The sequence below is a fragment of the Palaemon carinicauda genome, chromosome 19 (assembly GCF_036898095.1).
Source record: "Palaemon carinicauda isolate YSFRI2023 chromosome 19, ASM3689809v2, whole genome shotgun sequence".
Classification (NCBI taxonomy): domain Eukaryota; kingdom Metazoa; phylum Arthropoda; class Malacostraca; order Decapoda; family Palaemonidae; genus Palaemon; species Palaemon carinicauda.
The window spans coordinates 110,098,898-110,115,489 of NC_090743.1; the positions used below are offsets into that span (position 1 = coordinate 110,098,898).

Genomic DNA, 16,592 nt, shown 5'->3' on the forward strand with positions numbered 1-16,592 from the left:
GCGTTCGCCGCCTCGGACTCGCGCTCATCCACGTGCCCACCCTCACGACCGCTCGCCTGCGCGCCCGCGCGACCGCTCGCCTTCTCGCCCGCGCGACCGCTCGCCCGCGCGACCGCTTGCCTGTGCGCCCGCGCGACCATTCGCCTGCGCGCCCACACGCCCACGTGCCTGCACGTCTACGTGCGCGTCCGCGCCCATGCTCTCCAATGTTCGCCCACGCGGGAACCAACGGTTTTCCATCACGCGGATGGATGGTGTTCCGTCGCGCGAACCTACAGTGTTTCTTCGCACAAACGTCGGCTTATTTCTTGCAGTATCCATTGCTCGTCTATGGGTTATCGCTCGCCGACCACCAGCTCTCGCCCTCCTTCTGCGCTCCTTCGCTCACCTTCGTTTGCGTTACTGCGCATGGGCGCTTCCACGTTCGCCCACGCGAAAATCTTTGAATTACCGTCGTGCGAGCACCAGGGCGATTGCGACCACGATTCCCAATGGGGTTTTCGCAGCATGGCCAGCCTGGCGAGTTCTTCTGGAGCGTATTTCCAGAACACGGCCTCACCCCGTAAACACAGAGCATGGCACTTGCAAGAATAGGAGAAACTTAAGGGAGATCTGAGCAACACTCCTCTTTCCTGAACCTGGTTAGCCCTTCCCCGTCATTCCCTGGAAGGATTTTTGGCAGGGGGGCTTTCCGTTCAAGATTTCTCCATCGGACAAGGGGTGACTGCTTACCCCTTCCTCTGGGAGCTTACCAGGTTCTTTCCCTCCTCGCTTACGGCCCGAGGTTTGGTTCAAGGAAGCTACAGGAAGAGCATGGGTACTTTCCTCCTCTCGAGCTCAGGCACCTTGGCCTTTCGTCGTTAAGTATCTAACTTGCGGACAAGCTCGATGTTGTACCATCTGGACGCGCTGACTGAGGGCTTCCTTCGGGTGTCTCATCTGTGGAGGTCGACGACCTCAGACACCCTTCCATCCTTGAGAAGAGTTTGTTTGTGCCCAAGGACAGAGACTGAGACAGCGGCTGTGCGGAGGAAATCGACTTCCGTTTTCACTCCTCCAAGGCGCTTTCTTCCAGACTCTGCAGGGCTCCAGCGCCCTTTTCTTTCAATCACGTCGGCCTAAGTTATCGGCTACGACAACTGGGGCAAGGTGTCCAATTGCAGTTTCTTCCTGTCAGGAACAGATGGCATGGGAGACTCACCTGGGGGGGGGCATAGTCCTAAAAGGAGTTCACGAACTCTAAGATTGCAGGTTTTTCTCTGGGAGGATGCTTAAGGTTACTCATCCGAATGACAGCTTCCCGATGCCCATTCCCGCACAATCTCTGTCAGCGAATTCAGTGTCTCTGAACCTCTATGCCATAGCGTCAGCAGAGTTGCCCGGTTGGGCAAAATGATCCATACCATAGGCGAAGGTCTTCCTTAGGATCATCGACGGCTTCACCCCCGGCCTCTTCAGTCGATCCTTTCTTGTAAGAAAGGATCTGAGAGGGGATGTCCTTAGTCGACCTCTCAGCCCTGATCAAGTTTGTCGAACAAACTTCGGCCAGCGTAGACCAGCAGAATCGATCAGACTGGTAACGAGGCGACAGGACTCCTTAAACCCTGGTTCGGAAGGACGGGTACTTTCAGTTTCCATTCCATCCATCTTCCAGGGTGTTCGTCGAATTCAGCCTAGACTGCAAGTATTCCTGCTTATGATGCAGTGTGGCTATCCCGCCGTGGTATAGCAGGTTTTTTTCCCCAGAGAACTCTCCCTGCCTTCCTCATGGCCGCTCAGGTGCAGGCTTCCGCCTCCTCTGCTGTTTGGAGGGCTGGTCAACTCCGGTAGGCTCGGGTTCGACCTTCTTCAGCGCCGGGACAAGCTTCTGGATGCTTACCATGAGTGTGGGCTCATGGTATTTTGCTTGGAGCCTTCTCTTCCTCTGCCTCAACATCTGGAGTATCTGGCCATGATATTGAGTCAACGGACTTACCACGTTGGAAACCCCGCTTCTCGTCCGTCCAGCGAGGTTAAGCAACCTCGGTACTTGGATGGGTGACCACCTGGGGACGCCAGATTCTGTTACCACATCCTCCGAGCCTTCCTTTCGGTTGACTGTGGCAAGACTGAGGAGAGTCGCAGTACCTGTTCTCAGTCAAGCAGAGCTTTCAGCCCTACCTTGGAACGTTTCCTAGTTCTCCTTTCCTCATTGACCCGTCTATAGTCCGAATGGTCGCCTCAGGATAAGTTCCATGTTGGGCGATCCAAGTTCCGGTGGCTTCAGGCAATGTTTTACCGGACTTCCTGGCCCCTATGGGACCAGCGGAACTATTAGACCTGCAATGGGTGTTGACCTATGGAGCCTCTTGATGGTAGTGGATATTCTCGTCCTTTCCCCACATTCTTGATGCTGTTCTCGGACTCGTCAAGACCTGAAGGATACCTCTCCATCATTCAGGCAGGCTTAGGGGCCTTAGTCTGGCCCCTCTACAGATCCTACAGCTCCTGCCGAGTCGCCCCGTGCGGGTCGACTTCATGATTCTGGCGTATTCTAACCAGCAGGGGACGCATTTTCACACCTTCACATCTTGCAGTAGAGATACCGGGATGATTGAGATTCTCTCAATACCACCATCGGCGCTCTCATTCCAGGCAGGGGAATGTTCTCTCAGACTATCCGAGCAGAGCCTCGTAGAGAGAGTGTACCTGGGGGTCTTTGACCTTGGGTAACCAGCAAGTACTGGTCTGGGGGACCTGATCGCGACAGCTTGGAACCTCAAGCTTCCGCTATTCTTCCCCCCAGTCTCAGACCCCGAGACTCTGGCAAGATGCATTCCGGTGATGGTGGGACAACTTCGACGCCTGCGTCTTCCCTCCCTTATGTCTGTGGACAATGGGTCTCACAAGACCAGGTTGTCTGTCAACCTTTCAATGGGAGAGCTCCACTGGGACTATGCGCAGAACGGTTTCTGGACCCTCTGCTTCCCCTGACGGAACTCCCGGGAGAGCTTCTCCCACGGCGCAGACTACTCAAGCAACCACACTGCGACATCTCTCCCGAACCGGGGCGTCGCTTCGGCTTCATGCCTGGAGACACTACGCCTCCTCCTCAAGAAGAGACAACCCGCTACAGTCGCGGTACGGAGGTCGCGTCATCTGCGATAGTCATCCACAGGGGTCTCCCAGGCAAAGTGAAGAGTCTAAGGTGGTTGGTGCCATGTGAGATATACCTCTTCCCTTGAGGCCTCTTCTCCAGCAATAACGGTCTTATTGCCTTTCGGCGGGAGGAAACTCCTTTCCGCTCTCGGCAATGAAGCCTGTCGCTCAGCCTTTCCCTGACCTTCAGGCTTAAAGGAATAACTTTTTCCTGCCCGCTGGATCTATCCTCGCTCATGCGAAGCTACGATCGTCCCTGCCCTAGTCGGAGGAAGACCTCCAACTTGGAGCATGGCTCGGACTTTTAGTCCTTTAAGAGATCTTCTCAAGACCTTTTACGACAGGCCTCGGATTGTATTCCGCCTTGGGTCTCCTGCTCACTCTGGCCATGGCCAGTGTGTAAGCAATCTTCTTGGTCTCTTACGACTCCCCCCTTTCTAAGGAAGAGGGGAAGGCAACATTCAGGCTCGCTCCTGAGTTGTTGGTTAGACTCAGAATCTGGGGGTCCCGGCCCGTCGGTCCGATTCATTCAAGATTTCGTGTCTCCATTCTGTATCTGATGTCCCAAGACCTTCTCTTTCTTGCCAGTAAAGGAATCGAGAGGTTAGCGCTGGGAACAGCTGCAGTTTGTCCTCAGTTGCAGCCGATTTGGGAGCACAAGGAGGACATGGGGGAGAGTCACCAGTATACCTCTTCAGCCCGGACTCAAGGACATTCATCTCGACCTGTCTCCAGACCCTCCCCCGTCACGTCGCCCTACAGCACGATGTTGGATACATCGCAACGTCCCTCGCCTTCGAGTAATACTACTCTGTGACGCAGGTGCTACAAGCTGGAGTCTGGAAGCGTCTAATGACCTTCACAGCCCGCTTCCTGCAGGGCGTGACCCACAGGAGTCTCGATACGTTTTCTATCGCTCTGTGGTGGCTACACAACAGCTGGTCTAACCTCAGGCTCCTTTTTGGACAGGTAGCAGAAGGTTGAGGGCATTGTTATCAGGTTTTAGTCTGCATGAACGAAAGAAGTATGTCTGGCCCTTACTTCTTTCTTCATCATCCCCTCTACGGGGAAGCAGCATCCTGGTCTCTGCATAGCTGACCTCGAACCTCTGCAGGTAAACCATGCTTCCTTGTGTTCCGAGTATTGAGTTAATACTGTCGCGTCCCCCATACCCTGACGAGGTGGTATTGGGAACGTCCTAACCCAGAGTTCCTTTTGGAACTCCAGTTCAACTGCCTAGGACGGGTCACACTTCTTCCTTCACACACAAGCTTACGTAGGCCACATGGTTCCTTGCGAAGCAAGGAGCTTGTGAGGTGCAGGGACTCCTTTTATCGAGTGCTACTCACTCGGATTCTGAGTCCCCGGGTAAAGCCAAAGCCAGTATGGCTGGGGACTTTCCACCCTACCTAAGGGGTAAGTCACCTTGTGTAAATAGCGTGGTTTGTATTTCGGTTATGGAACAAATGACAAATTCGAAGATAATTTGTATTTTTCCTAACCATACAAACCTTAGCTATTTACACACATTTGCCCGCCAGCCCTGTCCCCCAAGACAAGTCCTACCTCTAAGTGAAAGTGAGTATTCACCTGTGTGTGAGGGGGAGGAGGGGTAGCTAGCTACCACTCCCCTACCCCCCCGCTAACTAGCGCGGGGGTAATACACCCTCGTTAAATTCTAATGGCTCGCCATTTCAGCTGCGCTAAAAGGTAAACCCTGTGTAAATAGCTAAGGTTTGTATGGTTAGGAAAAATACAAATTATCTTCGAATTTGTCATGTTACCGGCGTCAATGACCTTAGATGTCAGGATGCCTAAAAGTTTAAATCATTCATTCATTCCTGAAATTGAACAAATCCTCCAAGTTGCCTCCCTTGGCACTTTCAAGCCAGAGAAAATTTTATGTTCACTCAGGCGCTCATCCGAGCTCACTCGCTATTGACGCTTATGTTGCCAACCAAGTACCGAGCATATCGAATGAGTGACAAACTAATTAACCTCCCCTTTTTTTGGATCCAAGATGAAAAACATGCAGGTGGCAGCTATGTCTACTCTACAGGCCTGTTCCTGGCTGAATCACTGGCCAGGAGCAGTATCTCGCTTCGTAGTAACAGAAAACTTAAGTAATGAGGATGTCCTGAAGCAATTTGAGGATTTTTTGAGATCTGAAGCCAAGGTGCTGAATTTCCTGCTTCATCAGACAGTCTCCGTATGGGGCAACTACAGCCTTAAAAGACGAGATACACTAAACAGTCGTCTCATAGGGATGTCTCTGTTTGAGAAATTCCAATCTGGTGGAATCCCCCTCTCTTTTTCATCCTTCAGATGTGCCTGCTGCTAGAAGGCTGAGAAAACAAGTCTGTTCTCTTATGAGGAGAGCTGCGTCACCAAAGATGCCCGCCCTCTCAACAGCCCCAGAGGAACTCGCCTTTCAACCAGGCCAGTTAACAAGGTGCTTCTTCCTCTTACGGACTTCCAACAGACTAGGAGACAAGATCCTAACCCCACCTTTCTCCGTAGAGGACACTCTCTAGCCGTAGGAGTCATGGCCGTTGGAGCTCTTGCTAGGGAAGGCAAATCCCCCAGCTTACCACCAGTAAGGGGATGCCTGCAAAGCTATTGACGCTGGTGGCAGTTCTTTAGGGCCGTTCCCTGGACCTTGGAAGTTTTGTATCTAAGGTATCGTTTCCCATTCGTAGACTGCCCACCCACCCCCTCTAACTCTTACTCTGACAGTCTGACCATTTTATTTGAGAGGCTCTGTAAATGACTTCCTGTTACAAGAAGAAGTATCAAAGATGTTGGCCAGAAGAGCAGTAGAGGAAGTCAGACGATTCTCAAGGCTTCCTCAGCAATCTCTTTTTAGTAGAGAAGTTGAGAGGGGGTTGGAGACCCGTCATAGACTTGTCTCATTTAAACCTGTTTTTCTCACACACAAGGTTCAAAATGGAGACTCTGGCCACTTTTCTTCAGGTCATCAGGTAGAATGACATCCTGTCGTCCATCAACCTGAGAGACAAGTATTTTCAGGTCCCCATCCATCCAGGATCAAGGAAATACCTGAGGTTGCCCTTCAAACAGGTTCTTACACCCCAAGGTGCTGTGCTTTGGAATTTCCAGAGCACCTCAGGTCTTTACCAGGATCTTTGCCCTTGTCTCAGCCTGGGCTCATGCCATGGGCATCAGGCTTCTAAGATATCTGGACGACTGGTTTCTGGCAGTCTCAAGCCTTGCTTATAAACGGAGATCTTTGTCGACTTCTGTAAGGAGCTAGGAATTCAGCTGAACCTAGAGAAGTTGAGCTTCGTCCCTCAACAGAACATCATATATCTAGACATTGAAATCGACTCTGCCCAGGCCAGAGTATTTCCATCTGCCGGCAGTGTATGAAGATTCAGGAAAGTGGCAGAAACCATTTTGGAATGGGAACTGCCTCCTGCTCACTCTTGGTAGAAGCTTCTTGGACACCTCACAAAGTTGGAGAAGCTGGTCCCCTTTGGGAGGTTGCATCTTCACTCAGTGCAGTGGGCTTAGAAGAGCTGGTGTTTTCAAGCATTCAACCCTTCAGCAACCCTGCTGTCAGTGCCCCAGGAGGTTGTTATGGATACCTAATGGTGGTTGAGGCAGGAGAACCTGTTGGCAGGAACACCCCATTAGGTCTCTTCCCTGGAATTCCTTCTATTCTTAAATGCTTCACGCCAAGGGTGGGGCGCTCACTTGAGAAGGGAGCAGATTTCAGGTCTTGTGTTCTTAGGAGGACAATGCCTTTCACATTAATTACCTGAAAATGAAAGTGATATATCTAGTGTTACTCCACTGTTCGGAGACTCTCAAAGTTCAATCTGTGGTGCGGATGGGCAACATACCCATAGTAGAAACCTATATTTCCAAGAATATGTAATAGAACATAAAACATCAGTAATTGGGAAGTATATAAAACAATTTATCCGTTTTTCTAAGAACAAAAGGCATAGGCCTAGTCTGGAGAGCATTGCTACCATCATAGGACTTGATAACATTGGTGGGTTTGTCTCAAACAACAAACTTACATGGTTGAAATCAACTAATATCAGTATTTGAAAAACCTTATCATCTTGATATAGTATATAAATGTACCAAAATGCTGCAATGCCAGTGAGTAGTAGAGATACATCGTTTGGCACAGAACAACACAGTGTCCCCCTCGGCGAGGTTCATTCCCGGAAGAGAAACTTCATTGCAGACCATCTGAGTTGACCAGGGATGACAGTTGGTTCCAAGGTTTGTATAGTTAGGAAAAATGCAAATTACTTACAAATTTGTCATTTTTGTTAACTAAATTAACCTACACAAGATTCAACATGAATTTTACTTCTGCCACAAATGTGTATTTATGTAATGACTACCCTGAAAATGATACAGCATTGGCTAGAAAGTTTTTATTCCCGAACTTTGTTGTTTATACCACTTAAATGTTGCTTTATCCAAGTCCTCATATTTATGTTATATATCGTCATTTTGTCATTTCTTTTTTATATTTAGGGCTTTACTCTTTCTTGTATCATAGAAAGTTACTTTTTGATACGGAATTTGTCATTCCACTTTCAATCCAACTTTTCACTAATGGTAATTTCAGTTTTATGCTCATACAGTTAGGTACATTTGAAACACACTCATGCTTTCCTGCTTCCATAATTATAAAGAGAACCCTGAAAACAGTGAATTAGGGCAAAGCGCAATGTGTTGTAGGTCTTCACGCTACACCATTTGCAGGGCAAATGGCTGGAAATGGTCTGCCAATCTGTCTGACCAGAAATGCTGAAGTGAAAGTAGCCCAGTTGTGAGAGTTTTAGTGTACAGTACTATGTATGTATTTGATACAAGGTAATGTAGAAGTAACTTGATATGAAACTGTTAAATGACAATGATGAAGATTTAGAAGCTACTGTATATTTATTACAGGTACGAGCATTTTTGCTAAAGTTTGAAAACAATGGTGGCATACTGCATCTCTTGCAACAATTCCTTAAAGTTCTTATGAAACGTCACAAATATGTCTGGCCCATTGATGCTGCTAAAGTCTTCATTGAAGTATATCCACGTGTGAGGTATGTATGGAAATATTAGCGGTTCTGCCTTCTTATTCTTCTAACAAGATAAGTTAGTTTACCTTATTGTTAAGCTTATAAATGTAAACAAGCAAGTTGATTCAAGGCAGAGTTATATTCAGTAAAACCTCCTTATCCACAGTACATTTCAGTATCCCCTGGTGTAGTAGAATTCCACAAATAATAGGTACTAAAGACTCTCAGGACTTCTCTATTTACTTGTAAATATTCACTTGAGAACTATAATTGTCAGAAGAACTGTAATTATAATTTAAATGTAAAATGCACTACTGTAGTTAATGTTCTTTACTGTAATGATAAGAAATATTAAAATTACTCTCTCTCTCTCTCTCTCTCTCTCTCTCTCTCTCTCTCTCTCTCTCTCTCTCTCTCTCTCTCTCTCTCTCTCTCTCTCTCTCTCTCTTTATTTTAAGTGAAAACCAATAATACAGCTGAATTACTTTTATATTCAATTGGTCATTATGAATAACTGTGATAGTTAACCAAGTAAACTAGTATTGTTTTCTATTATTGTATCATAGGTTAGTAGGCCGTAGGTTTGCATAATAGGGTGTAACTTTTCACTGGTCTCTACTGCTTCCTTCCCTTTCCAGTGGTCTGGGTCTTTTGGCTAAAAATAATTATCTGATCTAGTGTTTTGGTTTTTAGGCCTAAATTTAGGTTTCCATCCATTACAAGAGCTTCATTAGTGTCCATCTTTAAGTGATGTAGTATGACAAGAGATTTAAAAGGTTATCAACTGTTGAATTTAAGGACTTCTGAATTTGGTGGTGAAATTATTTTTTCCTTTTTTATTTAGAATTGTCTTGCTTTGAATATAGATTGTAATATGCATTATACCAACAGGAATCATGTTTTCCATGGAAACCCATGGAATCCCAAAGAAAATATTCAGAGACTCCACGACGAATCTTTACTCACGCTTACACACTGGGAGCTCTGTTGTAGTCTTTATCAGTCATCAAAAGTCAACACTCCAAGCAGGCAAGTTCCAGTGTATTAAATTGATTATTATACTGTATTTGAAAGTTCATTGATAATTATGGGGGATTCATTTTAGTAAATTTTGCTTGATTCTTTGTATTAGGGTCATTATTGTGATGTATTGTTTTTGAATGAGACTCAGTTGCATTTTTATGCTAAAAGGACTAGTCCAGAGAATTTGTTCTCACATTAGAGGTGGAAATGGGAGACATCTGATATTGGTTAAGTTGGTCATCTTGGAAGGAAGCCTGCTTTAATTGTATTATGAAATTGACCTAAGTTATGGAAAAATTACCAATTTGGCTGATTTTGAATGTACTGATAACTTATATTCCTATTAATTCAAAAGATTATTTGGGTTTTCACTGTTACAGTAAGTCAATCAAATTACATATTGCTCTCGTGTGGGTAACTATACTGTACTGTGAAGGCAAAATACTCTTTAGAATACAGTAATCCCTAGTTATGGCAGGTGTTCCATCCCAGGAACCCCCACGATAGCGGAAAAACTCTGATGTAAAAACAATTAATCTATGATATGTTTATTTTTCATTATCTATGTAGTTTTTCATATCTTATTATCTTAAGAAATTTAAGCTTTTATAAGCCCTCCAAACACTATTATAAATATGAAGGCTTTATGCAACCTCCATCACTTGTTAAGCTAAAACTTATTTTTACTGTAGACACATCTTTGCATATACTGTACACAAAAGAAAAAATTACAATTAGAACACTAACCAGTAAAGATAAATTAAATTAAATTAAGGATGGTGGTGATGATTATCTGTGCACTTGTGAAGTTTGTACACTAGATGATGACAATGATGAGGTAAATGTATTGCACAGCAAAGAGGAGCATTACAGTGATCCCTCACCACTTCACAGTTCGACTATCGCGGACTCAGTGCATCAGAGCATGAGTGGCATCATCGCATTCTTTCTCAGCATCTTCCCTTGGTGTACCCCGCCGCTCCTCCAGTCTCTCGTTCATGCTGTACTGTACTCATACAAGTGTCTCGCGGTTGTAGTGTTCTGTTATTCATTTAACTTTTGTAAAGCCATTAAAATGCCTGCCAAGTGCCATTCCCTTATGAAAGATTCCTGTAGGGAGCTGAAGAGGAGAAGGAAGATGATGAATATCTCTGAAAAGGTAAAACTTTTAGATATGTTGAAGGAAGGCAGAAGTTATGCCGCGGTGGCATGCCATTATAGCGTGAACGAATCTACTGTGTGCTATGTAAAAAAAAATGAAGTGAACATCCACAGAACTGCGACAATAACGTTTAACAAAGAAGCAAAACGTGTGGTAACGCTGCATAATAAGTGAATTGTCAAGATGGAAGCAGCATTAGCCTTTTGGATTGCAGAGTTTGGGTACTAATATGATCAGGACAAAGGCCAAGTCTCTCTTTGTCAAACCTTGCCCGATGATGACGACAAAGAAGGCGGTGATGAAGATGATGCTGATGAACTACAGGGTACTAGCACTACGACGAGAGATTCGCCGCCTTGTGGACGAGGCTTTACAGCCAGCAAAGGCTGGTTCGACAAGTTTCAAAAGCGATACGGCCTCAAAAGCGTGCCTTTTCTATGGCGAGCCTGCCTCTGCCGACACCGATGCTGCCCATCGTTACGTGGAGGCTGAATTTCCAAAAATGATCCTGGATGGCCAGTACCTCCCCGAACAAGTTTTAAACATGGACGAGATAGGCCTTTTTTTTTTGAAAGAGAATGCTATCACATACTTTCCTCTTCAAGGATGAAGTGCACAGACCAGGCTACAAGGTGCACAAGAACCGAGTCACACTTATCATGTGTGGTGGCTCTGCAGGCTTTATGATGAAGCCAGGCAAAAAATCCTTGGGCCTTGAAAAATAAAAATAAGGCTATGCTCCTCTATTGGATGAATAATGCAAAGACCTGGATAACTAAAGCCCTGACAGCTGACTGGTTCATTCACTGCTTTGTTCCTGAGGTAAAGCTGTATCTGGCTGAGAAGGGCCTCCCTTTCAAGATCCTTCTCTTGATGGACTGTGCAGGAGGCCATGCAACAGACCTGCATTATGATGGGGTGCAGGTCGAGTTTCTGCCCCCTAACACCATAGCTCCTATACAGCCGATGGATCAAGGGGTCATTCGTGCATTTAAGGGCCTCTACACTCATGCCACGATGGAGGGCCTCATCACAGCAGTTGACGACAAAGAAGGCTTCACCTTGAAAAAGTACTGGCGTAAGTATAACATTGGGTCATGTTTGACTAACTTGCAGCAAGCATTGCAAGAAATGAAAACAGAAACCATCAGTTCAATTGCAAGAAATTATGGCCTGCTGTTGTTCATGATTTGCAGGCTTCACTCCTGATGAAATCCATCACTCGGCAGTGGAGAAGGCGGTAAAGCTGGCCCGCATAATTAAGGTCATTTACGTCATCGGTAGTCATATATGAAGTCATATCCTCTGAGAAGTTTCGCCAGCCTTACTGCCATATTGGTTGCCAAGTGGTGGATTTTTGTCAGGAGAGAACCCTAGGTTATCTATGCCTTTGGGTTGTGCATTCTATTTGAAGTATCGAGGGATTTTGGAGTTATAATAGGTAAGCTTTGGTTTTATCATGAAGCCCACAGTATTTCCTCATATTGTAAGTGTGAGGTGTTCTTTGTAGACTTTGAATCCAGAGGCTTTGGCTGGCTCCTTCATAATGAAAGTCTGCAGTGGCTTAGGTTATCAAAGGAGGCCAGTTTCATCCATAATGGAAATTTTTTTCACGTGAATACCCCATTTCTTCGATGATGATCTGGAACATCTTCATACAGGGACATACTTTATAAGATTAACCTTCTTTGAAATTTATCAAACCACCCCTTGCGGGCATTAATTTTTTTGGTTTGGTGGGAATTGACGTAGATAGTCTTGGTTGTGGGTAGCTTTAACTGCCATTCATAAACTTTCCTCAAAGTTACCTGTTCTTCTCGTGTATGGTCTCGGTATCCAGTGCAATGTTCTTTCCGTCAGAAGGTGCAGAATGTTTAGCTGGCTTGATAGGGCTTGAAAGGAATTTACTATTCTAACCAAAAGTTGAGAAATACGCCACACAGATATAGATGCAGAGCGACGTTACGTATGTACAGTATGTGTAGTGTAGAAGCAATCTGGAGAGCGTAGGATTCTCAATGTTGTAGTTTGCTTGAGATTGATCTTGTGGTCCAACAGCTAATCAACAAACAGGATACAGATCAGTGTTCTCTGATTGATCGTGTCTCCTCTACTAGCCAATAGTGTGCCTTATACAAAATCGTCTGGGTAAGTTAGTCTACTCTCCTCACTCTTTCTGAGTTACATTTTCCATACAGGGGAGTGATTCTTTGTGTTGACTACGGCAATCTATGCATATTCTTCCCAACAATCTAAAATTGGATACTCTTCAGTATGTTCATAGCTCTCTTGGAAACCCTGAATTTGAAGCCAAAGTTCTCAATCGTGAAAAATCGTGAATTAAAATGTGAAATTTAGTTAGAAATCCCCAAATACAGCGTAATGTTGAAAGAGCACAAGTCGACAGTGACCTTATGCATTAGAAATTGGAAAATAATACTGTACAGTATTAAAGGTTGCCAAATAATGTTATAAATCCTCAAAAATTATGAATGGAAACATACAGTGTAACATTACTGTAGAGCTGAAAATTTTGGAGTGATTACTAAATCACAGTACCACCATGCATGACCATTTCATAGTAAACTGGGTACAGTACACAAAGTCGGTATGCTTGCCATTCTACCAACCTTCTTTTTCAGCTCTATACTTTAAGATCAAATATTGCTGACTAGGTGCATCTTGATTCAGACATTTAGATACAGTACACATACCACATTTTCACATACACTAGTCTCAAATTAGGTGATAGAAATATAGTTTTTGGAAACTAGTGTAAACAGTACATTAATACTTTAAAACAATTTGACTGGCATGGAAATATATAAAAGAATTACTACAGTAGATGGTAACAGTCCCTCTTGGTCTCATGAGAATCTGTGAAGGGCATTTGCATCATATCTTATGTTCTTTCCTGATGAGCCACCCTGTTTGTGGAGATTCTTGGCTTGGCACATTGGCAGGAGACTTTTGCCCTATGGAATGACCATTGCACATCCAATAATTCTACTTGCTAGTGTGCTTGTTTGATGGGCTGCCATTATACATCTTTAAGGTAGTCTTTCCAGCAGATAAAAGTAACTTAGTCTTACAGGAACATTTTTTTCTGAACATGTAATTTTTCAACTTCCTCCTTTGAAAGCCTTGTTCCAAGTCCCCCTCTACAAAATACCTAACAGGTTTGGCATCTACCCTCCTTATAAGACATTAAGCAGAAAAAAAAAAATAGTTGCCAAGGACCCATGTCTGATTTTTTATTTGTGCCTGGTTTAAAAACTACATGTTACTTTATTAGTTTTTAGACCCCAAAACTTATACAAAGCATGGTGTGGCGGTAACTAGTTTAATGAGTCATGATGAATTTTGGGTAATGAGTCGTCTTATCTTGCATTGAAGTTGTGGTAATAATGTAGAATTACATCTAAAAAGTAGTAAGAACTAAAATACTATATTAGAAAGCACAGGAGAAGAATGTTGTGCAGTACTGTGGGTTTCCTATTGTGTTAGCCAACCGCAGGTAGGTAATGGTTAGTGAGTTGGTAGGTTATGAGTTGACCCACTCTAGAACAACAAGTATTCACGGATTCTTGCTTTTCGCGCCTGTCTGTTACCTAACGCCTGCGAATGTGAAGGGCTGACTGTACAGTACTGTACCAAAACTACATTAACCATACAAAGAGTTTGGAGAACTCTTTATATCTGAATATTCAGTATAAAATGTCATTGGTTTTTGTTTCCAGGCTCAGTATTTATGCATCTGGTAGGTTGACTGGGGCTATCAATGATTTATTGGCTGCTTTAGGTTTTGAGGTATCTCCAAAACGAATAGGTTCAAGGGCTGTCAATCTTATACGAGAAGGTTTCCCCCAAACTTTCCAACCAACTGTTGACTAAGCTGTAGGATAAAATTAACTAGTGCTAGGTATTCAGCCTTTCTAGTCAAGTCCTCATTTATTATGTATATTCTAACTTATTTTTGGCCATTGTTAGCTTTTTTAGGGAGTACCTTTCATCTCGCCAAAGTTGTCTGGTGTTTGATCTAGTAGTGAGACTGGTATTTATTTCATTGTGTATGTTTATTTCCAGTAAAGGCATTGGTAAAGTTAGTCTTTATCTATGTCATAAGATAATTTCCAAATTTTGGTGTGCTTAGTTTGAATATTTATTTAAGTTTTAGTATACTGTATTTGACTTGTCTATGCTGCAAGTTCTTCATTCCCTTCTGAATTATTCTTTGCATTTCAGCGAAGTCAGGTCAATGACCAACCCATTCCGCAAATATGAGAGCCTTTTAGAGGATGATATTTACCGATTGGTTTGGATGTTAGGCCGAGGAGATGTATGGATGGAGGAAGCACCCCAGTTTCACACTCGACTTCAGTGGCTTCAGTCTCAAATTAGACTTATACGAGGGCAACCAGAAGAGACGGCTTATTATCTTGAGCTGGTGAGTTCTAATCTATTAAATTGATTGGGCAAATTGTCTTTTAAATTATTTGATGCTTTAGTTATGTTATACATGATTATTAAACTTTTTAACTTCTTGGGGGATTTACTTCATAAAATATAGAAAATTTTCATTTGCAGCTTCTAGCCGATCTAGATCGTCTGGGTAGTGGAGGCGATAAGGAGTATTGTTGTACAAGAGTGAGAATAGAGTCAGACACAGTCAAAGTTTGCTATTCAGAAGTGAAACGTCAACTTAATGTCCTGCAAAGGTTAGTAAGGTTGTGATACTACCGCTAGAGAGTTATTGGGTCCTTTGACTGGCCAGACAGACCACATTTGACCCCTCTCTCTGCTTATGGCTCATTTTTCCTTTGCCTACACTTATTCTTTTCACATTCTCCTCTGTCCTCATACACCTAACAATGCTGAGATTACCAAAAATTCTTCGCTCAATGGGTTAACTACTGCACTTTAGTTGTTCAGAAGCTACTATCCTCTTGGTAATGGTAGAAGCTTTTAGAAGTGGGAAGCAGCTCTTCAAGGAGAAAGACACTTCAAAATCAAGCCATTGTTCTCTAGTCTTGTTTAGTGCCATAGCCTCTGTACCATGATCTTCTACAGTCTTGGGGTAGAGTTCTCTTTCTTGAGGGTACACTTGGGCTCTCTCATTTCTCTTCCTCTTCTTATTTTTAAGTTTTAATAGCTTATATGTAAAAGAATTCTTTTAATATTGTTATTTTTCTTTAACTCGTATAGTATTCCTTTTATTTTCCCTGATGGTGTCCTTGGGCTTATAGCATCCTGCTTTTTCAACTAGGGTTTGCTTTGGTTCTTGTTATGATTAGACAATGTTATACATAGATAAAAAAAAAGTATGAGCTCGACAAGAATTCAAGTTTGAACAGATTAGGTGCCATATAAGTCTTAATGTTGAAGATAAATTTTTATCTCTTCCTCTTTGTGAACTGCTTTTTTGAGAAAAATTCTGAGAATCATCATATGTTAGTCATCCTTACGTTGTTCCTACACAAATACAAGCCATTGTCTATTAATGTAGGAAAGATGGGTAACAGCAAAGGCTGGAATATGTCACTTGAAAATTTTAATGAGGGGTAACAACCGGCAGAGTAGTTACCTGTCAGTAGGAAGAAATCTATCCCTTCCCCCCTCTAACTAATTGTAACCTCACTTGGTTTTCAGTTGTCAAAGAGTGAACTTGTTCCTCTCTGTCTGGAATTTTTTTTCTAGTTTCTGCTTTTGAATTTAACATTGAAAATTAACTCCTTTTTTTTTCTCTCTCTTTCCAGTTTTGCTTGTTTGCGTGTGTGTTATTATGCAGATGTTTCCAAGGCATGCAGTGCCTTTATGAGCAGTGGGGAGTTTGATCCCCACAGGTTGAGCTGGTCATGCAGAGGGCATGTATGCTCAAATGCCTTGCTGTGTAACGAGTCTAGGGAGTGGCTACCCTCCAATTGGGTGTTGTTTGGCAGGAGGAAGGAGAAGAAGGCCAATAGGGATTCTTTGCCTTTGGGGTCATCCTCAGTCTTAAAAAGTCCCGGCCTGCTTCCTCTTCCCCTGCAATTCCCCTCGTACTCTTCCCTTACTGTCTCCTCCAGAGGGTGTTTGGGAAAGAGTAATGCACCTTTAACGCTTTGTCAAGCCTAGGGGAAGGGAGACCCTACCATTTCCCCTAGAAAAACGATGCTGCCTCCTACTATGGTAAATTTACACTCTTCTACTTTTTAGAGAGCTAATGC

General features: G+C 43.8%; 1 protein-coding gene across 1 annotated transcript in view; it reads left to right on the forward strand.

The window, feature by feature from the left end:
- The window catches only part of LOC137659232 (uncharacterized), a 130,944-nt gene that overhangs the window by 77,685 nt on the left and 36,667 nt on the right, over positions 1-16,592 (forward strand). The window contains exons 9-12 of the mRNA XM_068394266.1: positions 8,080-8,225; positions 9,093-9,230; positions 14,632-14,833; positions 14,974-15,104. Of these exons, the coding sequence (XP_068250367.1) occupies positions 8,080-8,225; positions 9,093-9,230; positions 14,632-14,833; positions 14,974-15,104 (617 nt within the window). The remainder of the gene's footprint in view (positions 1-8,079; positions 8,226-9,092; positions 9,231-14,631; positions 14,834-14,973; positions 15,105-16,592) is intronic.